This window comes from Ursus arctos, unplaced genomic scaffold (assembly GCF_023065955.2).
Source record: "Ursus arctos isolate Adak ecotype North America unplaced genomic scaffold, UrsArc2.0 scaffold_24, whole genome shotgun sequence".
NCBI classification, from domain to species: Eukaryota; Metazoa; Chordata; class Mammalia; order Carnivora; family Ursidae; genus Ursus; species Ursus arctos.
In genome coordinates this window covers 22,303,404-22,329,413 of record NW_026622919.1, presented here as the reverse complement: position 1 = coordinate 22,329,413, position 26,010 = coordinate 22,303,404, and the positions used below count along the sequence as shown (strand labels likewise).

At 59.1% G+C, this 26,010-nt stretch overlaps 1 protein-coding gene across 1 annotated transcript in view; it reads left to right on the top strand.

The window, feature by feature from the left end:
• ARHGAP23 (Rho GTPase activating protein 23) overlaps positions 1-26,010 on the top strand; it is a 68,270-nt gene that overhangs the window by 8,510 nt on the left and 33,750 nt on the right. Inside the window, 6 exon segments of the mRNA XM_048212372.2 lie at positions 17,102-17,263; positions 19,853-19,883; positions 21,073-21,171; positions 21,351-21,429; positions 21,595-21,649; positions 24,534-25,698. Of these exon segments, the coding sequence (XP_048068329.1) occupies positions 17,102-17,263; positions 19,853-19,883; positions 21,073-21,171; positions 21,351-21,429; positions 21,595-21,649; positions 24,534-25,698 (1,591 nt within the window).

Here is a 26,010-nt window from a genome sequence, read left to right as displayed (position 1 = left end):
GGAGCAGTGGAAGCAGCAGACCAAGTGAGAGATGATGAGGGCTGAAACTGGAGGTAGGGATGGAGAGGATAGGTAGGAGTGGGATGTATCACCCTCTTCCCCTTTCCAGAAACTTGTCATACCATCTCTTCCCCTTGTCTGATAAAGCCTTCCCTGCCTTCTCTGTTTTTTAAACTCCTATTCACCCTTCAATGCCCAGTTCAGATATCCCACCCCCACCCCATTTCCTCAAATATATGGGGACTTCCTCCTCTGGGCAGTAAATCTTAAGCCCTTTGAGGGTAGGGACATAGTCTTGTTCATTGCTTTATCTCCAGCTTCTTTTTTTTTTTTTTTTTTTAAAGATTTTATTTATTTATGTGACAGAGAGACAGCCAGCGAGAGAGGGAACACAGCAGGGGGGAGTGGGAGAGGAAGAAGCAGGCTCACAGCGGAAGAGCCTGATGTGGGACTCGATCCCAGATCGCCAGGATCACGCCCTGAGCCGAAGGCAGACGCCTCAACGACTGCGCTACCCAGGCGCCCCTATCTCCAGCTTCTAGACAAGGACCTGTTGACTGAATATTGTTGACTGATGAACAAACATTCCCATAGCACTTGGTATGCATTGTGAGAACACATAATAATAATAGGAATATTGGTGACAACTAACATTTTTTTAAAGATTTTATTTATTTATTTATTTGAGAGAGAGAGCCTGATTGGGGGGAGGGAGAGGGAGAAGCAGACACCCCACTGAGCAGGGAGCCCGACTTGGGGCTCGATCCCAGGACACCAGGATGATGACCTGAGCTGAAGGCAGACACTTAACCGACTTAGCCACCCAGGCACCCCACAACTAACATTTATTGAGCATTTCTGTGCCAGACACTGCTGTGTCAAGCATTTTGCATACACTCTCTCTTTAATTGGCACAACCCGGTAGGAATAGATTATTTCTGTTTTGTGATTGTAGAAACCTCAGAGAGGTTAGTAACTAGTCCAAGGACACACAGCTAAGAAGTGGGCAAGTTGGGCTTCAAACCCAGATTCCTCTGAATCCTGTTTAGGAATGTTTATAATTTTTTTTTTTTAAGATTTTTTATTTATTTATTTGACAGAGATAGAGACAGCCAGTGAGAGAGGGAACACAAGCAGGGGGAGTGGGAGAGGAAGAAGCAGGCTCATAGAGGAGGAGCCTGACGTGGGGCTCGAACCCGGAACGCCGGGATCACGCCCTGAGCCGAAGGCAGACGCTTTAACCGCTGTGCCACCCAGGCGCCCCAGGAATGTTTATAATTTTTTTAAAGACTGTATTTGTTTATTTGAGAGAGCGAGCACAGGGGGAGTGAGAGGGAGAAGCAGACTCCCCGCTGAGCAGAAAGCCCACGGGGGGGGGGGGGGCGCTCAATTCCAGGACCCTGAGATCATGACCCCAGCCGAAGGCAGACGCCCAACTGACTGAGCCACACAGGCGCCCCTGTTTAGGAATGTTTACACACTATGCGTTACAGCCTCTTTATTTGTTGCATGCCTGTCTCTCCCTAAAATCAGAGATTGTTTCATTAATTAAAAAAAAATCCTTTGTGGACTACTGAGCTCAGGTTTGTTCAGCAACTCGTATGTGTCAAGCCCTCAACACTGAGTCCGCTCAAGGGCCCCATTCACAACTGAGAAGACAGAGACTTGGAGAGGGAAGAGACTTGACTGAGATCACAGAGCTGGGACCTGATCTGGGGCCTTTTTGACTCCTCACCCTCAGTGACACCTACTCAATAGTCCCAGGATGGGACTGGGGGCTGGGCTCTGAGGTTGACTGACTTGTTTAGGGACACACAAGGGGCAGGACTAGGCCAGGGACTGAGTCTCCTGCCCCTAGGCCAATGATGAGCAAAGCGAGTCCAGAGGCAGACCTGGGGGCCCTTGTAATTTCCCAAGTGCCAGCCCTCTGTCAGACAGGTGAGCTCCAAGGGGGTGGGGCTGACCCGGCGCTGGGGTGGGAGGGTCGGTGTCTTAAGGCGCCAGAGCCTTACAGGGCCTTGACGGAAGAGGGTGAGAGGCCTCCACCGGGCGCACAGCGTCAGTGGGATATCAGCCACGGGGTGACCCCGAAGGACCTCCAGCCGCCGGGGTGGAAGCGGCGTGAGCAGGGGCCAGGCTCGGCGCCGGGAGTGGGCACCGCCTCCTGTGGAGGGCCCCTCCGGCGCTGGTTCCCAGACCTGCCGAGACCAGCCAATCAGATAGGCGTGCTGCTCCCTATTTGTATTTCAATTTGCATGACCACACCCCTTCGGTCCCGCCGCTTAGCCACGCCCCCCAGCGCGCCTCCCAGGCCCCCGCCGCATTTCTGGCCCCCGGTGCAGGATTGGCGTAGGCGGGCTGGGGCTGGGGGCTGCGGGGCGGGGTGGGCCGACCTGGGCTGCCAGCCTGGCCGCACTATTCATAGCTCGGGCTGGCGTAGTTCGCATACTTGGCGTTTCTCACGTCTGGCTGGCCTGAGGCTGCCGCCCCTCCGCGCTCCTCTCCCCTTACCTCCTCACCGCCTCCTTTCCCTGCTTCTCCCCCCCCCCCCTTCGACCTCTCTGCCAGTCTTCCGGAAATCTAGAGGTGGCCCAGCCCACAGGAGGAAACTGAGGCCCAGAGAGGGGGCGTGTCTTTCGGCCTGGCCTCAAGGGAGAAACTGGTAGTAATGAGGCGTGTAATGAGGTGGCTAAGAGCCTGGGCTCTGCCCGCAGACAGACCGGGGCTTGCGTCAGAGCTGCCACTAGCTGCGGGACCCTGGCAAGTTCTTCAGCTTGCGGTCGGGAAGTTTTTTGGAAACAGTCAAGCTGAGACCTGGAGAAGGGATCTTCGGTTAAGAGAAGATGGGGGAGGGGGAGAGGGATCTGTGGATGTGGGGGGCCAGCCCTGCCTGGGTGGGCAGGGGCCTGGCCAGCTGGGCTAGGGGGACAGACGACACTGAAAGGGGATTGGAGCAGCTTCCCTTTTCTCCGCACCTCTTACTCCCTTATTCCAGCACCCCTACTTTCTGAATCCTCAGAAATCCAGTGGGAACTGAGGAAGGGGTAGGGGTACAAAAAGATGGCCAAAGATCTGAAGCAGCCCCTGCCCCAGATAGACTCCTCCTGGAGACAGGGTTCTGGCCAATGTGGACTCTCTCTGGAGAGAGGCTCATTTATTCCTTCCCATTCAGAAACAGTGTGCCGAGCACTCTCATATACACACCAACTCAAGAGTGATGTGAGATGGTATACAGGGACCCGGCCCAGCCTAAGGTCCAGAGGAGGTCTCTCTGGGGAAGTGGCTTTTTTTTTTTTTTTTTTTTTTTTTTTTTTGCTGAGAACTACAGGGTGGATAGGAATTAATTAGGGTGTGGTTTGGTGAGGCAGGGAGGGAGCTGGGGAAGAGAGAACAGCATTCCAGAAACAGCCTGTGCAAAAGGCCTGGGGCTGGAAGGGTGCATGGTCCCTAAAGGAACTGGAGGTAGACCAGGGTAGCAGAATACAGAGGAAGGGGGTGTAGTGGGGTGGAGCCTGGAGGCACGTTCCTCAGGGCCTGGTGGCCACAACTTTAAAACAATGGGTCTGGACCAGAGGCGTGGTGGCAGCTTGGAATAGAATGATGGACATGGTGACGTGGTGAAGTGAATAGGCTCCGGAGACATTTGGGAAGCAGGGTCCCTCTGATGGGTGGGATATGAGGCTCTAGGCCACAAAAATTCTCATTTATTGGTTCCCAGAATGCTTTCCCAGCAACTTTGACAGGCTGCTATCCCTACCTTCATTTTGCGGCTGAAGAAGTAAGAAAGCCTGAGGGACCTGGAGGTCACACAGCCAGAAAAGGGCGAGGGCCAGTACCAATGGCAAGTGTGACGCTCTTTCCATATCAGCCTTCATGCTAGGATAGCGATCTCTACCTCCTGTCTCCCACCCCCTCAATGCCCCTGCACCAAGCGTTCCCTACCTTGTACCAGACGGGGGCGGGGGGGGGGTGGGCGAGGGGCCAGGGTGGTGAATGTCTCACTTGTCCCAAGAGGCTGCTCCGCTGTTAAATGAAGGCCCGCGTGTGCAGTATGCCTGGCATACAGTAAGGGTTCAATCTTAATTACTGTTCCATGTCCCAAATTCGGGGCCAGGCAAGCGGGTGAGGGGTAGGATGGGGTTGGGGGCCAAAGGCGATGCCATCTGTCTTCTGACCACAGAGCCCGGCCCAGAAACCATCGCAGCTCCCTCTTGGGCAGGAGCCACGGGAGGCTGTTTGTCCCTGCAGAGCCACCATCCCCTCCACCCTCCCAGCTGCCTCTGGGGCATCATGGTTTGGATTAGGGAGAGGTTCGGCTCTCAGGCTGGGTGAAGGGATGACCTGGGCGGGTTGGGCAGGGCCTGGGGTGAGGGGGTGGGTGGTTTCAGGGGTGGGGCTGAGAGCCTCTCCCTGCGGGGAGCCCCAAGTACCCTGGGGGAGACTTTCGGAACCTGCTGAGACCTGCCCTGGGAGGGGATGTGGTCTCAGCTTGACTAGGACTGAGCTCTCCCCTGAAAGAAACCTGTGGGTGCACCTGTTGTCTCTGCCCAGGTGGTCGGACAACAGGGAGAAAGTCCGGAGAGGATTGTGTGGGGCCACGGGGAGAGTCACGCCCAGAGCTCTCCTCCAGTCTCTTCTGAAATGGGCTGTCCGGTGTGGAGTAGGGGAATGGGTATCATTTTGGAGCAGAGTCATTACAAGTATTCTCCTGCCTTCGGGAATGACTGCCCTGAATATGATCTAGTCTGAAAAGGGGCTCTGGCCTCTCTCCTTGACCCCTTGACCAAAGGAGACCCTTCCTAAGGTCTCACAGTCACTCTGTCCTTCTGGAGGGATCCCTGCTCCTCTGTAGGAGATGGGGAGGGGTGATCCTGGGGCGTGGTTGGGGGCTGAGGGGCCTGGAGAACGCAGTGGGGAGAGGTGGGGCGGAGGGAACCCTGCCCCTGTGGGCTGTGGCGAAGATCGGTGTGCCAGCCAGCAGGGGGCTCTGCTGCACATGGGACCTGCCTGCATCGCCAACAAGAATGTGCACCCTTCAGTGTGTAGACATGTTTTTCTTGGAGTGTGTGCATGAGAAAGCATTTGAGAACAGGGACTTGCCTCTGCGTGCACACCCTTGCGTGTGTATGTGTTACAGGTGGTGTGTAAGCATGTGTAGGCTTGGAACAGACGTGTGTGCTGAGGGGGTGAGGCCTCAGGGGGCGGGAACCCCACCGTTAGCGCGGCGTTTGCTCGGGAAACTCTGCCAAGGTTCTCAGCCTTGGGATGGTGTGACATCCCAAGAGTTTGGACATCCATCGGTCCATCCATGCCAGGGACTTACTGTGTCCAAGGTTCAGACTCCCCTGGCAGCCTGAGAGCTCCTCCTGTCTGGGATCGACGAGGGCCCCAAAGATGACAATAGGGCCTCTGAGAAGGCATAACAGAGAGGGCTGGGAGGGAAAGGTCCTCCAGACAGGAGGTGCCCAGCTACCCTGGGCAACCTCTGTGAGCACGGCCTGCTCCTAGGCGCCATGGGAGACCTGTTCATTTGTTCCATCTTCTTTCAACAACATTCTTCAAATGCGAATTTGAATATGACTTTGCCATTTTCTTTACTGCGGTAAAACACACGTACTCTACAATTTACCATTTTCGGTGGACAGTTCAGTGGCATTAAGTACATTCCCACTGTTGGGCAACCATCACCCTCACCACCATCCATCTCTAGAACTTTGTCGTCTTCTGAAACTGAAACTCTGTGCCCATTAAACAATGGCTGACTTGCCCCTTTGCCCTCGCAGCCACCGTTCTATTTTCTGTCTCTGTGAGTCTAGGTGGCTCATATAAGCAGGATCGTGCAACGTCTGTCCTTTGGTCCCCACCTTATTTCACTAAGCATAACGTCTTCAAGGTTCATCCCTGCTGTAATTTTCTTCCTTTTTAGGACCAAATACGTCCTATTGTATGGATATACCACACTCTGTTTACCCATTCATGCATCAGTGGACGTCCGGATTGTTTCCACCTTTTGGCTATTGCGAATAATGCTGTCACGAACATGGGTGTCCACATACTGCTTCGAGTCCCTGTTTTCACTTCTTTTGGAGACGTAGCCAGAATGGCTGGATCGTATGGTAATTCTGTGTCATTTTAGAAGGAACTGCCATACTGTTTTCCACAGCAACAGCACCATTTTGCATTCCACCAGCAAAGCATACATACAGGTTCCAATTTCTCCACATCCTCCCCATTAACAACTCTTTTTTGAGAGCCTACGGTGTACAGAGCATTCTTGTAGTACAAATCCACTTCTGGAAAGTTGTCCTTAGGAAGCTCTCAGGCTAACGAGGGAGACTCAGGCCATGCCCTTGAGCAGTCTCCAGTCTGATGGGAAAGACCCAGGCCATGACCTCTGGGAGACCCTGGACCGATATGGGACGAAAACATAAAACACGAAACACAACAACCAAACCCTGTCTGCTCTCAGGGAGCACCCAGTTTGATGGAGGAGGCATAGCTTCTTCCCTCTGGGGAGTTCCAGATGGGCCCAGACACCAGAATGGATACATGGAGGGCATGCACTGAGACAGTCAAGGGCCACTGAGTGGAGTAAATCAGGGGGTGGAGAGGACTTGTGGTGGGCCCTGTCCCACGCCAGCCTGCGGTTGCCTGGGCAATGGCCCTGCTGTTTACTTTGTGGCTGGCTCCAGACTCACCCTTTTCTGCAAGTGCTCATTTCCCACCATAAGGAAAGATGCTCTTTAGTCTCCCCTCTCTCTGGTGTCCCTGAGGAGGGGACAGGCTCTCCTGCTGGGCGGAGGCCCTGCCAGCCTGGCACCTTTGCTGTGTCCCTGGCCTACCGGGGTTCTCACATTGCCTACTTCCCCACTCCCAAAGGGCCAAAGGTCTGCTATGGCAATGGGGCCTTCTGATGACGCCTCCCTGCCTGGGGGAGGGGGGAATTGGAGCACGTGGGAGCCTGTAAGGGGCTGGCAGTGGGAGGGGGTGGTGATGTCCATGTGAATGAGTTCACCTGGGTCTGTGGACACCCCCCGAGTGTCTGCACATGTCACTGGGTCCTTGTGTACATGTGGCTGAGTTGTCTGCCTGTCTGACCGTGAGTGTGGCTGGGTGTGAGAGAGTGTGAATATCCAGAAGACAAAACAGCGGGCGCTGCCCTCGAGGGCGCTATGCTAAGTGACGTCGGTCAAACAGAGACACGTACTGTATGGTCTCACTTATATGTGGAATCTAAAAACAAGGACAAGGGGCGCCTGGGTGGCACAGTGGTTAAGCGTGTGCCTTTGGCTCAGGGCGTGATCCCAGCGTTACGGGATCGAGCCCCACGTCAGGCTCCTCCACTATGAGCCTGCTTCTTCCTCTCCCACTCCCCCTGCTTGTGTTCCCTCTCTCGCTGGCTGTCTCTATCTCTGTCAAATAAATAAATAAAATCTTAAAAAAAAATAAAAATAAAAAAAATAAAAACAAGGACAATAACAAAAACCAAGCTCAAAGGTACAGAGAACAAAGTGGTGGTTACCAGAGGCAGGGGCTCGGGGCAGGCAAGATGGGTGAAGGCAGTCAAAAGCTACAAACTTGGGGCACCTGGCTGGCTCTGTCGTTAAGCGTCTGCCTTCGGCTCAGGGCATGATCTCGGGGGTCCTGGGACTGAGTCCTGCATTGGGCTCCCTGGTCAGCGGGGAGTCTGTTTCTCCCTCTGCCCCTCCACCCACCCGCCTTGTGCGTTCTCTCTCTCTCTCTCTCTGGCAAAAATAAATAAAAAAAATCTTAAAAAAAAAAAAAGGGTACAAACTTCCAGTTATAAAATAAATAAGTCACGGGGATGTAATGTAGGGCACGACGACTATAGTTAATAATACAGAATTGCATATTTGAAAGTTGCTAAGAGAGTGAGATCTTAAAAGTTCTTATCACAAGAAAGAAACTTCTGTAACTACGTGTGGTGATAGATGTTAAGTAGACTTACTGTGGTGATCATTTCGCAACATATACAAATAGTGAATCATTAGGTTGCACACCTGAAACTAATATGTGTGTCAATGATACCGCAATAAAAAAAATTTTTAAAGGAAAAAAACCAGCCCAAACCAGCTTGCATTTCTTGAACTCCTACTTTGTGCTTAGGACCTGTGCTAAGGACTTTCTTTAAATTACTTAGTTTTCCCAACAACCTATGAGGGGGAGATGAGTGTCATTCCCATTTTACTGGTGAGGAACAGAGGCTCAAAGAAGTGAGGTAGCTTGCCTGAGGTCCCACAGCCAGGAAGTGGTAGGGATCGGACTCAGACCCAGAGGTCGAGGACTCCGGAAGACTCCAGAGCCCGTATGCTAGCCCCTGAGCCATGCTGCCTCTGGGACAGGCGGGGACTCTGGCTGCTGGGATTGTGTCGATCCCTCCTTGCAATGGCAGTGGGATCCCTGGGAGGGCAAGGGCTTCATGCTTCCTCCTCCCTTTCCTCCTCCAGCCTTCCTGGGCTCTGGCCCAGTTCGAGGGTGGGAGAGGAGGGCGTCACAAACTCCCCAACTCAGGGCAAGCCTGGCTCTGGATGGGGAGCACGTGGGGTCTGGAGAGACCCTTTGGACCACCCTCTGCCCCATTGGCCAGACCGAGTGGGGTCCCCAGGCTCCCCGTGACGCAGGGTTATGGCACACTGAGCTTGTTGAAGACACAGGCTTGCTGGGCCGGCTCATCAGCTTGGCCTGTTAGGGCATGCCAGGACTGCGCAGCAGTGGTGCTGGGAACCAGGCATCTGAATGGGGCAAAGGGGTGGAGGAGGACCGGGGGAGGCCGCCCTTGAGCGGGGAGACTGGGGCAGGGGTCAGAGGCCCAGGCGTGGGCTGGGCGGGCATGCCTTGGGTATCACATTGCCTGCATGCCTGGGATGGATGGGGACTGGCGGTGGATTTGCTCTGTCTGTGTGTGAGGTTGTGGGGTGGTTGCAGTGGTGACTATATGGGACCTGTCAGAGAGTCATAAACGTGGGATGATTCTCTCCAGGTAGGAGCATTGTTTGTCATGTGGTTTGGAGACCTACATTCTGGGAGGAGGCACTAAGCGAGCCAGAGAAAGGAAAAGCAGGCAAATTGACCCTGAACCCCTCTCTCTCACTTCCTGAACCACAGGCCTTTAGTGGTATGCTTCTCTCTCTCTCTTTTTTTTTTTGTTGAGTAGGCTCCACGCCCAATGTGGAGCCCAACGCGGGGCCCGAAACTATGACCCTGAGATCAAGACCCAAGCTGAGATCAAAAGTCAGACGCCTAACCAACTGAGCCACCCAGGCGCCCCTGCTTCTTTTCTTCTATACCTTGACCTATGGGCCCCAGGAGGCTTTCCTCCTCTTTCCCAGTTCCTGCTTGTCAGGCTGGCCCTGCAGTCTTCTGCTTCTATAACCCAGGCCACCCTGGGTTTGGGAGGTCTAACCTGGAAGGCCCCCCGACCCCACCCTCAAGCAAACCGTCCCCTCATAGAGAGATGCAGCCCTGACACAGGGGCTCCCTTGGTATGTGGGGGTCTCCCTTGGTGGGGGTGAGGACAGCTGGCATGGGCCTGGATCTGGAACTTGGGGACTCCTTAAGGTTTCAGGAGCTGGGATGCTAGTAAAACTATAAGCATCCTGAGGTCAAGATATGTATTCGTCTTCTCCAAGGTGTCCCAGCCCTTGGCCTGGCTTCTGGCCTATAGCAGGCACTCAAGACGTGTTTGTTGAATGGATAATCGAGAGGGTAATAGAAAGAGATCTGAGTTCGTCTGGGATCGGGGTTCAGCTTAGTAAAAGTGACATCTTGAGCCAGGCACTTGCCCTCTTTGAGCCTCGGTTTCTGCATCCGAAGAATGGGTGTAACACAATCCCTGGATAGTCAATTCTTAGGGTAAATCAGTGAAAGTGCTTTCAAACAGTAAAGAATGATTATCTCATTTGGAGAGAGGAAGACTGGATGCCCTCCCCTTGGAGGCGCAGCCCCTGAGAGCCCTGTCCCAGGGACCCTCAGCAAGATAAAGGTGAATGGATTTTGCAAGCTGGTCAAATTAGAGGATGATGGGAGGGACTGCTCAGCGGGGTAATTCCTGATTTGGGGGGAGGAAGCCGGGGAGGGTGCAGGGGAGGAGGACTCACACCAGGCAGGAAGGCTTGGAATAGAATCTCAGCAACGCCTGGTATTTCCCAGCCCTGGGCCCCATCCCCCCCACCCTCTGGGACCCACCCCACATTCCTTTCCCAGAGGAAATGGGGGAGGGGGCTGAGAGGCTCCCCAGGCCTGTAGAATCATCTATTCAAACTCTGTACAACCTTCCAGGCCCTACTGTGTGCACCTCTTCCTGACATCCCTGTAGAGGCAGCTGGGCAGAGGGGGTGGGGTGGGGAAAGCACACGTTTGGGTTGGAAGAGACTGGTATCCCCTTGCTGCCCAGCCAGGTTAGAGGGCAGGAAGTGAACATCGTATATGTTTTATCATTTCCTAGGTCTCTGAACACAGGAACCCCGGCTGCTTCTCTGCCTCGCCCCTCCCCGTAGCCCTCAGAAACCCCAGCAGTTTCAAGGGAAGTGGATTCTTGATCCAGACCCACAGTAGCACCTGTTGGCCGTGAGAAGCTCTGTGTGGCACGAGGGGGGAGAGTCACTCCATTTCCTCAGAACCAGGGACTGGGCTTGCAGCAAGAGGAAAGGAAGTCAGGCAGCTGGGAGGACTTACTGGCTGCTTACCGGGAGAGCAGGCCAGACTCTGAAGGAAGACCTCCCTATGGCTGTTGCCCTCTGCTCTGCTCGGGGCCGCAGAGTCTGACGTGGCCGAGGACAGCTTGGTGGGGCTCCCAGCTGGTCTCTGAAGGCCTGACCTTGGTGGCGGCCGGACAGGGAGGCACAGGACGGGGAAGGGCAGGAGTGGGCCTGACCCAGAAACCTTGGTTTTCTAGTGACGGAGGGGCGGGGGAGGGTGCTAACGGAGAGGCCAGGTCAATGCTCCTCCTGACTGCGGTTCTTTCCCACTCTGCCCCTAAGCCGTCCTGACTCAGCGCTGGTGGCAGCCTTGCTCTTCCCGTCCGGCTTCCGCCAGGGTGGGGGTGGGGGTCCAGCTCCTGCACAGGGGGCCCAGCAAGCGGCAAACAGGAAACAGGAGAACAAAACCGCTCCCTGGCCCCCACTCGCCTGCCTCACCCTCACCCTTCCTCCTCCCTTCCTTCTCCCTCCGTTGCTCCTGCCCAGCCCTGTAGTCCTCTAGTTCACTTCCCTCTGCCCCGGCCCCCCTCCTCTCCTGCCCCTCCACCTCCCTCCCCTACTGCCTCCCACCCAATCCACCATGACCCACCACTGCCCTCGCAGAGGACACAGGTGATGAACTGGGGGCAGGCAGGGGAATGTACCCCTTCTGCAGGGCTCTCCCTTCTGGCGGCTGTCCCTAAAGGGCCCAGCCCTATGGTTCTTCCTCCCTGAACTCCTGGATTTGGGAGCTGGAGTTGCTCCCCCACCGCAGCCTCCCTTCCCTGGCTGCTGGCTAGAATTTGGATATAAGATCCAAAGTTGGAGTGAGGGGCGCTGGGCGTGGAGCTCTATGCGGCCGCCACAAGCCGAGCGCTTGAGGGCCTCCATTGCCTTCCCGCACTATTGGGGCATAGCAGGGGCCCTGGGCCACAGTGAGGGGCTGTGGCGAAAAGCACACTGCGAACCATCACAGGAGACAGAAATGGTGGTGGTGTGCAAGTACACACCTACCAGCCACGGCCTCTGCCGGCCCCACCCGGGAAGGGGCCTGGGAAGAGAGAGCCAGGAAGGGGAGGCAGGCAGGGTATGCCATCAACATGGGCTTCCTGTCTGACTCACAAGCTGAGGTGGGGGGGTGGCCAGCTTGGAGCCCATTGTCAGCTTGGTCATGGCCCCTGTGGGTGGAACTAATGGGCAGGGGTCCTGGGGAAGAGGGTTGGTCACAGTTCCCTACCAGAGGTGGTGGGGACTCCATGGGCAGCATTAGGGGATGTCGTAACTCTGGCGTGGGGTGTTCGGGTAGTCTGCTCAGTGCTGAGCCGTGTGTGGTGTGTGTGTGTGTGTGTGTGTGTGTGTGTGAGTGAACTGAGGGGTACAGCATCCATGCATGGAGTGTGTGTCTCTGGGCCATGTGTGCATGTCATCTAGCGGCCTTCGTGGGGGTCTCTGTGGGGTATGTGGGGAGTGTATGGGAGGGTGCATAGGGGGGTCTGGTGTGCTTTTAGGGACAGGGTGGGTATGCTTGCAAATGTGTCTCCGTGGGGTGTGTGGACCATATATGCATGGGAAGGTGTCCACACACAATGTATATGTGAGGCGAACAGTGTGTTTATGTGGGTCTGTGGACGGAGGGAGAGTGAGTGTGAGTGTGAGTGTGTATGTGTGGATGGGAGAGGACCGGGTGTATAGATGTGTGTGTGTGTGTGTGTGTGTGGTGTGGGTCTGTACAGGGTGGGCACGGTGTGTGTTTACATGTGTGCATCCGTGTGAGTGAACGTGTTTCTCGGGCACGTGAAGCTGGATGCGCGTGTGTACCGCAGAGGACAACGTGTGTGGGCCTGGCCACGCTGTGAGTTTTCGTCGCGAGTGGGAGGGTGAGGGTGTGTGTGTACGTGTGCGCCCGTGCCCGGGGTGTGCAGCGTGTGGCTGCGCGGGGGCGCTGTATAGTGCCTCCCGCGCGCGTGTGTGGGTGTGTATGAGTGTGTGGGATCGGGGCGGCCTCGCACAGGGGCCGCCCCGGAGGGGGAGGCGTCTGCCCTGCGCGACTCGCCGGCGTGTCCGGGCTCTGGCGCCTTCAGCCAAGAGGCTCGGGAGGCGCGGAGCTGCTCCAGCCGTCCTGCCGCCGTCCGCGCGGGCCGTCCGTCCCCTCGGGGCCCCTGGGTCCCGGGCCCGCGGCTCCGGGGGGCGGGCGGGGACCCCCGGGGCCCGCCTGCCACCCGGGGGGCCGAGGACGCCGCCGGCCGGGCGCCGTGGAGCGGCGAGGGGCCCCCGCGCAGCGCGCCCCGCTCCGGAAGCCCGGCCCGCGGCGCACTGGGGCCGGGGCGGCGGCCGGGTCCTGGGGCCCCCGCCGGCTGCTGCGCTCGTGGGCAGCGCCGTGTGGCGCGTGGAGCGCGCGGGGGCCCGGGGCTGGCGCTGGGAGCGCGCCGTCGGCGTGGACTGCAGCGCCCCGGAGCCGCGCTGCCTCTGGCTGCCCTGCCTCGCCCACAGCGACCGCCGCGCGCCGGGGCCGCGCCGCGCCAGGGTGAGCGCCGCGGGGCTGCCGGGCCGGGGCGGGGGCCGAGCGGGGGGTCGGGCCTCGTCGGGGCGGGTGCGATCCGGCCGCTAACTCCTTGGGATCTTTGAGCCGAGGGCGCCCTGCCTGCTGGGACCGATGCCCCTGAGTGGGCAGTAAGTGAGGAGCTGGAGAGAGGCGGGGGAGGGTGGCAGGTTGTGGCTGGGAGCTTTTTCGGGGGTGCTGGATGTGGACATCCCCCCCCCCTCTGGGTGGTGGCCTGTTGTGGCTCCAGCCTCTTGGCTGATCCGCAGTGGACGGAAGGGACCGGGGTTGTTTGGAGAGATGCTGGGGCACGGAGTCCTGAGGAGTTTGCCGGGCAGGGACCCGAGTCAGAGGCAGGCCAGGGTGGTAGTAAGTGGAGTGGAGGGCACCACTCGGCCCTCTCCTTGGTAGGGGCGGTGGGCACAGGGGCACAGGAGGGTTTGCTAGTGGGCACAGGCGGCTGAGGTGGCAGGTAGTGATCTCAGGGTGAAGACTGACAGGGCTGGCGATAGGGGGTGGGGACAGTGTGTCTGATGTCCGGGATCGAACAGGCTGGTAGGGCGTGAGTCACAGTGGGCGCCATGCCCGGCATGAACGCTGTGCTCCCTGCAATGACCTCTTTCTGCTCCTACGGGGGAGGAGCAGGACTCCTGGGTTCTGGTTCCTGGTGTTGCTAACCCACCACGTGTCCAGTTCTAACTTGTGGCCCTGGGGCCATCTGCCCTCTTCCCACCATCAGCTGGCATTTCTGGATGTCTCTTTCCTGACACAAGGCTGAGAACATTTGGAGATAGATCTGGGCCAGGAGAGCGGTAATCAGTGATGTCCCTGTGTCCCCCCCCAGCCCCTCCCTCTCCATCCCCTTGTCTCTGTGCCTCCCCCAGAGTGGCACAAGTGGGGATGTGTATGAGCTGAACCCCTTCCCAGTCTAGTCGCCTTTCTGTTCCCATTGCTGGCTCCGTCTCTGTTTCTGTGTCTATCCCCTCCTTCCCTGTCAAGACGAGAGCCAGACCCAGTGTTGTCCTGGGTCAGAGGGAAGGAGAGGAAATGTGCATCATAGCATGAAGGACTGAGGTTTAATCCAAGGAAGAACTTCCCACAGGGGAGCCGCCAGATCTAGCTGTTGATGGGGACTGTGGTGTATCCACTTCAGGCAGGGATGTAGTAGCTGTGGCAGGGGGGTTACCACACTGACATTCTCAGGAGCTGGGTGGAAGGGCTGGGGGAAGGGAGACTGGGAGGAAGGAAAAGAGGAAAGGGAGAGGCAGAGATAAGGGAGGGGGTGCCAGTGGTGCTTGGGCCAAGAGGGGACCTGAGAGAAGAAGGCCTGCCCCCCTGTCCTGGGTTATAGCCAGGCCCCCAGAGAGGGGCACCCCCAGGCAGCTGGCAGCTCCAGGCAGGATGTGTGCCGGAGGAGGGGTGGGGGGCATGCGGGGACCTGTCCCAGCCACTTCTCGTCACTGGGGCAGCTGGTGGCTTAAACCTTAATCCAGGACACTGGCAAAACAATGGGCCCTGCAAACAGCCTCAGCTCTGAGCCCAGGCAGCGGGCGTGCAGGGGAGGCAGCCCACACTGGGGAGGAGCAGGGGCTTCTGGTAGGAGCAGGCAGGGAGGGTCCCCCAGGCCCTCTTCTCTCCCTGATCAGTTCCTTGCCAGGTCAGCAGAGATAGGAAATCCAGGGGATTTCAGACCTCAGCAGAATTCCCAGAGAATTTTCTCCTCTGGACTCTTCAGATCCCCCATGGGGGTGTGGGGCTCAGAGGAACTGGCGGGGTTCTAGCTACCCATGGAAGGAGCCGAGGGGCGATCACTGGGTCTCCTGCCCCGTGCTGGAATCTCAGCCAAGGCCTCCTGGACTGAGGAGCACCCAGCTTTTGCTCGGACCCTTCAGGGGAATGAGCACTCCCAACGTCACCTGGTAGCTTTCCAGATGGCTATGATGAGAATGGTCTCCTGGGCCTGGAGCCTCGCTCGGGCCCCCTGCACCTTCCACCTGGCAGCGTTCGCTGGGACCGCCGCTGTCATGTTTTTCTTTCATCTTCTGAGACTTGAGGGTCCACCCCCTCTCCCAGGCCTGTCTGACGATAGTCCTACCTCCCACTCTATACAGAAATTCCCCAGCAAGGGTGCCTGGTGGCTCAGTCGGTTGAGTGTCTGCCTTCGGCGCAGGTCATGGTCCCAGGGTCCTGGGATCCAGTCCTGCATCGCATCGGGCTCCCCGCTCAACAAGGAGTGTGTTTCTCCCTCTCCTCTCCCTCCCCCAGCTCGTGCTCTCTTTCTCTCTCTCAAACAAGTAAAATCTTAAAAAAAAAAAAAAAAAAAAAAAAAAAAAGAAGGAGGAGGAGGAGGAGGAGGAGGAGAAAAGAAAAAAGAAATCCCTAGCAAAAGGGCTGGGCACAGGGCTGACTTCCACCAGAAGTGTGAACAGGCTGGGGGATGGATACAGGAAGGAATGTCTTAGTATCGGTTCATCCAAGTGGCAACTTTCTCCAGCTCTTAGGCAGGGGAGAAGGGGACTTACCTGGGGCGGGGAGGTCCTTACCCTGGAGCCAGTGGGCTTCTTCCCTCTATACCCAGCTGCCTTCGTTCTCCTGCGGACTCCTGCCTGGTACCAAGGAGGAGTGGGGGGTTGAGGACTGTCGAGAGCAGGAGTGAAGGGGCTTCTTGCCCTCTGCGGGTTGGATGAGGGCCCTCGGATAGGTTAGGATGCCTGCGGTTGGGGGTTAGAGAACCCCGAGGGAGGCATCCTGGCTTTTCACTCTCTTCTCCAATCTGCCGTCCGCAGCCCTGGCCACACATCCGTCTGACACCCTTCTGTCACCCACTTTCCCTCTCTGCATCTGTGCGGGGGACCTGAAGTGAACCCTCTCTTAGGCGGTGTCCGTGCTCTTCTCCCTCTTGCCCCAGAAATGGACCTGTGTGCCCCCAAACCCTGGTCTTCAGACATCCTCTGCCCTGTCATCTTGGGGAATCCCAAGTATTCCATCCGGTTGGCCAGAGGGCAGCGGAGTGTCTCTCCCACCCCCACCAGCTTCCCCTCTCAGGGCCAGCGAGCAGCCAGGCCTCTGGCTGGGCTCCGGAGCCTCAGGAAGTCCCTTCAGTTGTCTGGTGTCCAGGCCGCTCCCTCGTGGCTCTAGTCCCCCACCTGCTGCCGCTGCGGCTCGTAAAGGACGCGTGTGCGCGCGCCAGTCTGTCGGCACGCGCGTGTCTGTATGTCTGCAGCAGATGCCGTGTGCCTGTGTCTGTATGTACATGCGTGTGTGAGACCCGTGTGCGCACATTTGTCTGAGTGTGCATGTGTATACTCCTCTTTGTGTCTGTCCGTGTGCACATTTGCACAAGAGTGTGCTGCTCTGGGTGTGTGGTGTGTTCTGTCTGCAGGAGTGCGTGTGGACGTGTCTGTGTCTGCCTGCGTGTGTGTGTGTGTGTGTGTGTGTGTGTGTGTGTGTGTGTGAGAGAGAGAGAGAGAGAGATGGCGCAGCAGGCACTTCCCAGGCAAGAAGGCTGTGTGTCCTGTTCCCGGAGCATAGTAGGTGCTCAGTGAACGTTCGCTGACCGGACCTGAATGAACACCTGGCTGGCTGTGGGGGACTTGTTTCCCTGGAGGCAAGGGTGTCAGGAGGCGATGGAGGGGAAAGAAAGAAAGCAGCAGCTTTGGGCTGATGAGGGTGGAAGAGAAAGGAAAGAGGAGAGGAGGAGGAGGTCGGGAGCAAGGGAGGGGGCCTGGAACCCAGGGGGGGGGGGCGTGCCCACGCTCCCCACCGCTGCCCAGTCCCTCCCTCCTCCTGGCTGCGGGAGGCAGTGTGCCGACTTGGGATCGTGGACCACACGGCCACTTGACCCTGTCTCCCTGTGCTCCCACAGGTGCCACTGGGCCCGAGAGATGGGTGCTCCTCTGGGCGCCCCCTCCCCTGGCAGGGGCCGCGGACGCTGCTGCTGCGCAAAAGTCTCCAGGATGGCTTTGGCTTCACCCTGCGCCACTTCATCGTGTACCCCCCTGAGTCAGCCGTGCACTGCAGCCTGAAGGTACAGCAGCCGCCCCGCTGGCCCGGCCTCACGGAGCTTTAAAGCGGGGAGGGGAGTTTCCTCTGCACCACCCCCTCCACAGCCCTTCTTCTCTGGCCTGGGTGGAGGGTCGCTGAGAGGCAGGCACAGCCCTGGCTGGGTCATTTGCATTGTGTGAGTGTGGACAAGCTCCCTAACGGCTCCAGGTTTGGTCTTCCCAGGAGAAGGGGCAGGGTGGCCAGTTCGGGGCAAGGAACTTGTGGGGGGAGCCCACCCCCAGACTCTTGGCCTCTGGAAAGTGAACAGCTTTCTCGGAGAGATGGAGTTCTGGGGACACTTTGTCCTCTTGGGCTGCTTCTGAGCTGGGTTCGTTGCCCCCTCCCTGGGCTGAGCTCTTGGGGAATCTGTCTTAACACACCTCGGGACTCCTCCTGGAGTGCTCTGCGCTCTGGAGAGCACCACGCTGGGAGGCAGCTGCCCTGGGTTCTAATCCCAGCAGCTCCTCCCTCACTGGGGACCTTGAGGGGGTCTCACTCCTCTCTGGGCTCCATTTCTCCTGCTCTAATGTGAGGGCATTTATCTACTTGACCCCTGAGGGCCCTTCCAGCCCTAATATAAATGTCAGGTTGTCTGAGTCCAGGAACCAAGGCTGCTGTGCCCAACCTACAGTGTGGGCTGAGGGGGGAGGGCCTCCCTGCCGGGGAAGCAGGCGTGCAGGGAGACAGTGAGGGGGCCCTAGGCAGGAACCAGGGCTCCCCAGGAGGGCCCTGCTCCCTCCCACCTCTCTCCCAGCAGGGAAGGAAACAGATTTATTTTGGAGTCAGTGAACCCCATTCTCCTCTTCCCTCAGGGCTGGGACCAGCTGTTGGCGGTTCTCCCTTGGGGAGCTCGGTCCCACGTGCCCGAGAACCAAGGCCTTGGGTTTCGCTGCCTGTGTCTATGGACTTGCATGGCTCTCGTGTGTGCAGCCGGATGCACAGTATACCAGCCGTGTGCAAGCGTGCTTGTCTATCTGGGCACGTGCATCCGGGTATCTGTAAATACGCATCTCTTATGCACGCCACTGTGCACCGTCATCCGTGTGTGAATCTGGGAGCACCTGCATAACGATTCCCATCGGCTGCAGTTGTGTTTAAGAGTATAAGCCGAGGGTGATGGTGTGTGAGAGGGAGGGGCACAGCCCCCCTTGACGCCCAAGGACCCCAGCCTCCTAGGTCCCTGGAAACTCCAGTCCTTCCTTTCCTTTTTCCCCACAATGTCCCTCCTACCTGGCCCCTGCCGCCTTCTCTCAGGGAACCCTGCTGAGGGGTGACCGGGACAGAAGCAGCCTGAGTGGTTGAGGCTGGGTGGTAGGCCTGTCTCAGAGAGCCCTCGTTCATGTGGGGCTCTGGAAGACCCCAGGCAGGGCAGGCCAGGGACAGACTCCATCCCATTTCCAGAACCTGCCCAGGGCTGGGAGCCCTCAGGGAGCTCAGCCATCTGAATGCATCCGTTGGCCTCTGCCGCCAGCTCGCTCTGCTGTCAGCTCACATCAGCAGCACGCACACTCCCCGCGGGGGGGGGGGCGGGGGGGAGGCAGAGGGACTGCTCTCCAGCAGTGCCCAGCCGCCTTTGTGTTCGGCCGGGGTGCCAGAGAGTCCTGGGTTTCAGCCCTGCTTCTGCTACTGCCCCTGAGTGGCCTTGGACAAGTCACGCCCTGTCATCTGCTATGGGATGGATGGCCTGTGGAGCGTGGTAGATCAGACGACGCCCAGCATCACATCCGGCTCTAATGTGCCACGTCCTGCTGCCTGGTCCTGTCTCCCTGACCTTCTCCTTTCCCTCATTTCTGGTTCCCCCCCAAATCCAGTACTCTCCCCCTCACTATCAGGAAGGTCCCAGAGGCCTCCCTAATGGGTCTCCGGGACTCCATTTCTTAGCCCTGCTAGATGCTAGAATCTTCTTCCCTAACTGTTATTTCACATCCACTCTCCCACCCAGGAACCTTCACTGGCTCCCTCTTTCTCTCCTTTCAACCCCGAATGCTTTAGTCTGCCTTCTGGCACCAGCTTGCTGTTGCTTTCTTTCTTCCTCAACTCAGCTGATCCAGTCCCATTTCTTTCTGCCGCCCGCCTGTATACGCCCCTCCCCTCCCCCATGGTGCCCTCTCCCCTTCCTCCTCAAACTTGCCTTAAAATCCCCTCCCCCAGAGGGGTGCTAATCAGGCCTTCCCTTCCATTCTCTAAGAGCTGATAGCCACTGTTTGCACTTGTCCTGACTGCTTATCTGTGTCTGCCGGGATCCTCTCTGTGGGTAGCGTGTTTGGAACCGCCTCCATCGGGCTTTGAGCTCCCCAAGGGAAGGGGTCATGCATCCCCCATTGGATTGGGGGCTTTCAGATGGCTGAGATACAAGGCTGTGGGATCATCAGTGATGAGAGTGGGTTCATGTAACTGGGGAACATTGCCTGGGACTTGATGTCCCCACTGACACCCCTCCAGCCCCCTCTGGGCACTGGGCTAGTTGTGGGAAGATAAGAGGGAGGCTGGTGGGGGAGCTTGAGGGGCCCACCCAGGTGGGGCTGTTGAGGGTTAGATGGAGGGCCCACACCCACCTCTCTGTCCCCCCCAGGAGGAAGAGAATGGAGGCCGAGGAGGAGGAGGTAAGGAGTGGTAGGGGTGGGTGCCAAGGCTGGGGCCCATCCTCCAGCTTCTGTTTCTCCCCCTCTACCCCAAGTCACCCTGGATTTTGCTGCCCCTCCCCCCCATTGTTCTAGTCTTTGCTCTTTTCTATGTCCACTCTGGATATCTGCGCTCGCTCGCTCTCTCTCTCTCGATCCTTCTTTTCTTCTCTCACATTTCTCTCCCTCTGGGCCTGTCCATTCCACACTGGGAGTGGGGGGTGCTCTGGGGAGCAGATGGCTTTCTAAGACCTGGCCCCTGGCCCCTGGGAGTTACTCCCAGCCTAGACTGAGGCACGGACAGGGGTGCAGAGCCTGGGGGCTGGCGGTAGGGTGCAGCTGACCAATGGCTGTCCTCAGGGATAGAGACACTGCGGTTCTCTTGGGTGTTAGGGGAGCCCTGAGGTCTTTATCTTTTCAGATGTGGGCCTAACTCCCCTGGCTGTCACCCTTGCTAGCTCAAAGGACCCCTTTCTGCAACCCAGGGTATTCAAGACGGGCAGCCTTCTTTCTCTGCCATTGGGGCTTCTGCTGGGCAGCCGTGGTGACACTGTCTTCCCGAGTCCCCCTTTGCGGAGGCTTATGGGGGTGAGGGCAAGAGCCAGCTGACCTAGAACAGGCCCATTCCCCTGATGGAGACAGCTCGCTGCAGAGGATAATTGCTGAGGTGTAATGTGATATCACGAGGCAGTGAGCGCCCATCTCAGGATCTGGAGGCCTCTGCTTAGAGCCCCCCACCCCACACCCCGACCCTGGGGAAAGGGTGGGGGGAGGTGCGAGCATTGAGTGTCTATGAGCTGCAGGGCCTTTCTGCGACTCTCCCCAGGTCTGCGGGTGCAGACGTTCTGCCCCGCTGGCCTGGGAGCTCCAGCAGGGCAAGGCCCACTTCCGTCCGTCCGTCCTTATTAGTCCGCTCTCTGGCACAGTGCTGGGAGGCGAGAGGCATTTGAGTGACCCTGTGTGTTTGTGTAGGTTTTCTTCCGCATGGGTTTTTGTTCTCCCAGGGGTGTGTCCTCTTGTCTCCCCGTGCATCCGCGTCTCCGTGAGCGGGTCCATGTTTGTGTCCGTGTGAGTGTGATCCTTCTCTGAGTGTGTGTCCCCTGTGTGTGTAGCTGTGCATGGGTGTGACCTTCAGCAGCCACCCCCAGCTAACCTGGCCGATGCCCACCAGGACCCTCCCCCCGGCACCACCGCCTGGAGCCCATGGATACCATCTTCGTCAAGAACGTGAAGGATGACGGCCCCGCCCACAGAGCGGGCCTGCGCACAGGTGAGGTGTCCCCGGTGTGCAGCTCCTTGTACTTCTCTGGGTCTCTTCTCCCTACCCTCTCGTTGGGATGGGATTCCCAGATCCTGGCGCTGTCATCCACACCCGGGATAGGGGTTCTTAGGAGGAACCTCTGCCACCCCTCGGCCTGCTCACGTTGCGACCCTGCCCCTTTTCTCCAGGAGACCGGCTGGTGAAGGTGAATGGGGAGAGCGTCGTTGGGAAGACCTACTCCCAGGTCATAACTCTGATCCAGGATAGGTGAGCGCCCCCTGCCTTCCTTCTCCTGTCATAGCTCCCAGCCCACTCACCGAGTCCCTGCACCCCACACCCTTGACCCTGGGGGGGTGCCCTGGCGACCAGGATCCCTGTTCTCCCAGACCCTGTTGCCTCAGCCTGGCCTGACCCCCTGCCCTGTCTCTGTAGCGATGATACTCTGGAACTCTCCATCATGCCCAAGGACGAAGACATCCTCCAGCTGGTGAGTCCTGCCCTACTGTCTGCGGCGGAGGGCCCCTGGGGCCTGGGGGCAGGATACATCCCTTCTCTTTGGGCCTCCCTTCTGCGTTAGATGCTTTGGGAGGCAAAGAAGAGTGTCGGGGGCAGGGGGCAGCACCAGCCCAGCCATGTCCAATCGGGGCTGCCAGGCCCATCCCTGGGCTGGGGCGGGCTGTTGCTTCATTCAGTGCTGCTCTCTGTGCTGGGGGAGGGGCAGGCGCTGGCCTTGGCAGGCAGGATTCCTGCCAGGGTATCTGGAAGGAGGGCGGCCCAGCGGGCCCTGCCAGACTGGCACGTTCTTGTCGGCTCCCGTGAGCCTGTTGTCCACACCCCCTCCCTGCCTGGCCCCGGGGTGAGTGTGTCTCCTGTAGATGTGTCCACACACACATACACGTACCACCCCACTCCACCCCACCTTCGAGTGCTGCTGTTCACACAACACCCCACGTACCACTTGATACCCAAAGCAGAACACACTAGGTACACAGCCACACAACGGAACCCCACAGCACCTACCCTCCGCCCAGCTCACAGCGCGTGTGCCCACAGACATCACGGCATGCTCCGGCCTGGCACACCAGCCCCGCCACCAAAGCTTACACTTGGAATGCACAGGCCAAGTGCCCCTCGCCCCTCCGCGGGCATGGCGGCACACCCAGCACCTGGCCCTGGGCCGCCGCACACAGAGCAGGTGCCCAGACTGCATGCAGGGTACCCTGCACTCACGCGTGTCCCTGTCCGCCCCACACACTGCGCACATGCACTCACACACGCTTACACACACATACATAGGCCGTCTGTCTGTGCACCCCGACCCCAGTCCTGGCCCAGAGCCCAGAGCAGTCCTCTCTGCCCAGTGTCCAGTTTCCTGATCTCATGGGTCTCAGCCAGATGCCAGCTTGCTTGTCCCCAAGGTCACTGCCCCCTGGGGGAAGGCTGAGGGCCAAACCCAGGAGGTCCTGGGAGCCGACGGGCTGGCTTTTGCCCTGGATGTGCTCGCATAATCACTGTAATCACAGTACCATGCTTGGCACCATGCCCCTCTGGGAACCTCCACCCTCTGACCTGGATTGTCCCCTTGTCCTTCCTGGGGAGGGGGAGGTAAGGCTGGAGGTCCAGAGAGGTGGATGGCTCCCCACAAGTCTCAAAGGCCCTGCGGGTACGCTTCCCCCCGGGCTGAGGCGAGGCCAGCAAGGAGGGAGTGCCGGGGTGGGATCTCTGGGATCTCTCCGGCCAGCGGGAGGAGAACGGCAGGGGTGCGGAGAGCAGCAGCCTTGAGCTCTGTTACCGGAGGTTCGAGGTTCGGGTGGGCAGGCAGTCCCAGATGTCAGCATCTGGGGCCCTCCGCCGCCCCCCCATTCCGGGCCAGCCAGAGGGTGGGGCCCAGGCATTCCTGTGGTTGGGAGCCAAGGCTGGAGGCCAATGGGGCCGCGGCAGCTGCTGACGCCACCGCCGACGCGGCGAGGCCCCTCCACACCCATCTTCCCCTCCCTCCTCCTCCTCCCGCCAGCCGAGAGAGAGAGAGAGAGAGAGAGAGAGAGAGAGAGAGAGAGAGAGAGAGAGCCGGTGGGGGCCAAGGGCAGCCACAGGGAGGGCAGACTGGGGGTGGGGGGGGGAACGGAGGCTGGGCTGGCACAGGGGTCAGTGGGGCTTAGCCCGGAGGGGGGGGGGGCGGAGGCTGGCTGAGATGCTGCCACCACCGCCCTGATGCGGGGAGCCTGGGGAGCCGGCAGGATGGCAGGAGGGAGAGGTATGTGAGTGTCCCCGGCGGGGTGTGTGGGTCCAAAGGGGGCTGAGTGTGTGGGGGGGTGTGGTCTAGCTTGTCCTCATCACATGATGTGTGTGCCTGGGACTGGAGGGACAGTTACTTGTGTGTGTCTGTGTCTCATTGTGTTTCGCTCTGTGTGTGTCTTTGGGTGTGTGTTTTCCGGTATCTCCTTGTGGTGTGGCACACGCACGCGTGCGCGCCCCCCCCCATGCGTGAGCATGTCTGTGTGTTTCACCCTCCCAGCCTTTGCTACTTGGCCCTGCGATAGCTCCCCCCCACCCCCACTCCGCCCCTATCAAGGGCCAGGCTAGGCCAGGGCCACAAGGCCGCTGTCCCTGGGGGCTGCCTCCTTTTTTGGCTGGGCCTGGGCACCGGCCCTGTCACTCCTCGGCAGTGCAGTGTCAGCCTGGGCTCCCAGTGCCAGATTCCAGTCCTGGGGTGGCAGAAGGTGGCCCCTCCCCCAAGCCTGGCCCAGAGGGAGCAAGAGGTAGGCAAGTTTCTCCTCACTCTGGCGGCCCAGGAGCCAGGCCCCAGCTCCCCGTCCAGGGTCCAGGGGATGGAGGGACAGCTGGGCTTTCCCAGCCCCCGCCCACCCCCAGCCCATCCTGCCGTGGACACACCCCTTAGTCGGCTTCCCTCTCTGTGTCCGACCACCTTGACTGGTCTCTGGTGGGGTTTCCCGGCTCTGCCAGAGGGGCTGTGGGCACCGTTGGATGTAAGGGAGCAGGGAGGCGCCTGAAGCCAGCATGGGGGGAGGACCCCAGAAAACAGATGTTGGAATGTTTGTGGCTAAAGGCTGTCCTTGTCATAAGTCTTAGAGAAATCCCGGCTATGTCTCCAGTGAGAGAGACAGAGTGTGTGTGTGTATGAGTGTGTGTGTGTGTGAGACTCTCAAAGGCCTCTAATTTCTTTGTTCTCTCCCTCCCTTCCCCCCGACTCTCTTTGGAGCATGCCCTCCCTCTCCCACCCACTCAGGGCTCCCTCTGCTTCATCCTTTCCCTCCGTCCGCTTCTCTGGGGTCTTGATCTCCCAGGGCTGCTTAGCTCTGCCTTGTGGGACTCGTCCCGCCCTGCTCACTTGTCTCTGTGTCCCCGGCCAGGCCTACTCCCAGGACGCCTACCTGAAGGGGAACGAGCCCTATTCTGGAGAGGCCCGGAGCATCCCAGAGCCGCCCCCAATCTGCTACCCTCGCAAGACTTACGCCCCGCCAGCCCGGGTCTCCACCTGGGCCACTATGGTGCCTGAGCCCCTCTCAGCACTGCCCAGTGACCCCCGGAGTCCTGCCGCCTGGAGTGACCCGGGGCCCCGTGTCCCTTCCGCTGCCCGTACCCATCCGGACAACTCTTCCCTGGGGATGAGCCAGCCCCGCCCCAGCCCCGGTGCCTTCCCCCGCCTCCCCTCGGAGCCCCGGACGCCCCGTGCCTTCCCCGAGTCTGGCGGCCGGGTGCCTCCCAGCAGACTGGAGTGCCAGCAGGCCTTGTCACACTGGCTGTCAAACCAGGTACCCCGCAGGGCGGGGGAGAGACGGTGCCCTGCCATGCCCCCCCGGGCCCGCAGTGCCTCCCAGGACCGGTTGGAGGACGTGACTGCCCACCGCCCATGGCCCTGCTCCACCTCCCAGGGTGCCTTGAGCCAGCTGGGTCAGGAAGGCTGGCACCGAGCTCGCTCCGACGACTACCTGAGCCGGGCCACCCGCTCCGCCGAGGCCCTGGGGCCAGGAGCACTGGTGTCACCCCGTTTTGAGCGCTGTGGCTGGGCTTCCCAGCGTCCGTCTGCCCGCACCCCTGCCTGCAACTCCAGGGACCTTCCCGCACCCCAGGCCCCACCCCCACCTGGTCTCCAAGGCCTGGACGACATCGGGTACATTGGATACCGGAGCTACAGTCCATCATTCCAGCGCCGGACTGGCCTCCTGCACGCACTCTCCTTCCGGGACTCACCCTTTGGGGGGCTGCCCACCTTCAGCTTGGCTCAGTCCCCGGCATCGTTCCCACCGGAGGCCTCCGAACCACCCAGGGTTGTCCGCTCAGAACCCAGCACCCGTGCTCTGGAGCCTCCCGCCGAGGATCGTCGCGACGAGGTGGTCCTGAGGCAGAAACCGCCCACCGGCCGCAAGGTCCAGCTGCCCCCCGCAAGACAGATGAACCTTGGGTTTGGTGAAGAGTCCCCAGAGCCAGAGACCAGCGGGCGAGTAGAACGCCTGGGCAGGAAGGTGGCCCCTTTGGCCACTACTGAAGACTCCCTGGCTTCCATTCCCTTCATTGGTGAGTGACGGTCCAGGTGGCTGTCTTGGGAGACTTGGTCCTCTGTGCCCTGTTGTACCCCACCCACCTGTCACCATGGGCAAAACTCTGGGTTGAGTGCTGATGGGATCAGCCTGTTTCTCTGTCTGTCCGTCCGTCCTTCCATCCATCCATCCATCCTGTGCCCTCTTGCATCCTTCTGTCATCCTTTCTTCTGTTCATTTCTCCTCCAGCCATCTTTTCTCCGTCCCATTCTTCCTTCTTCCCCTCTTTCTCTTCAGCTCTGTCTTTCCTTCCTTCTCTCCCTCCCTCCTTCCTTTCGTCCGCCCACCC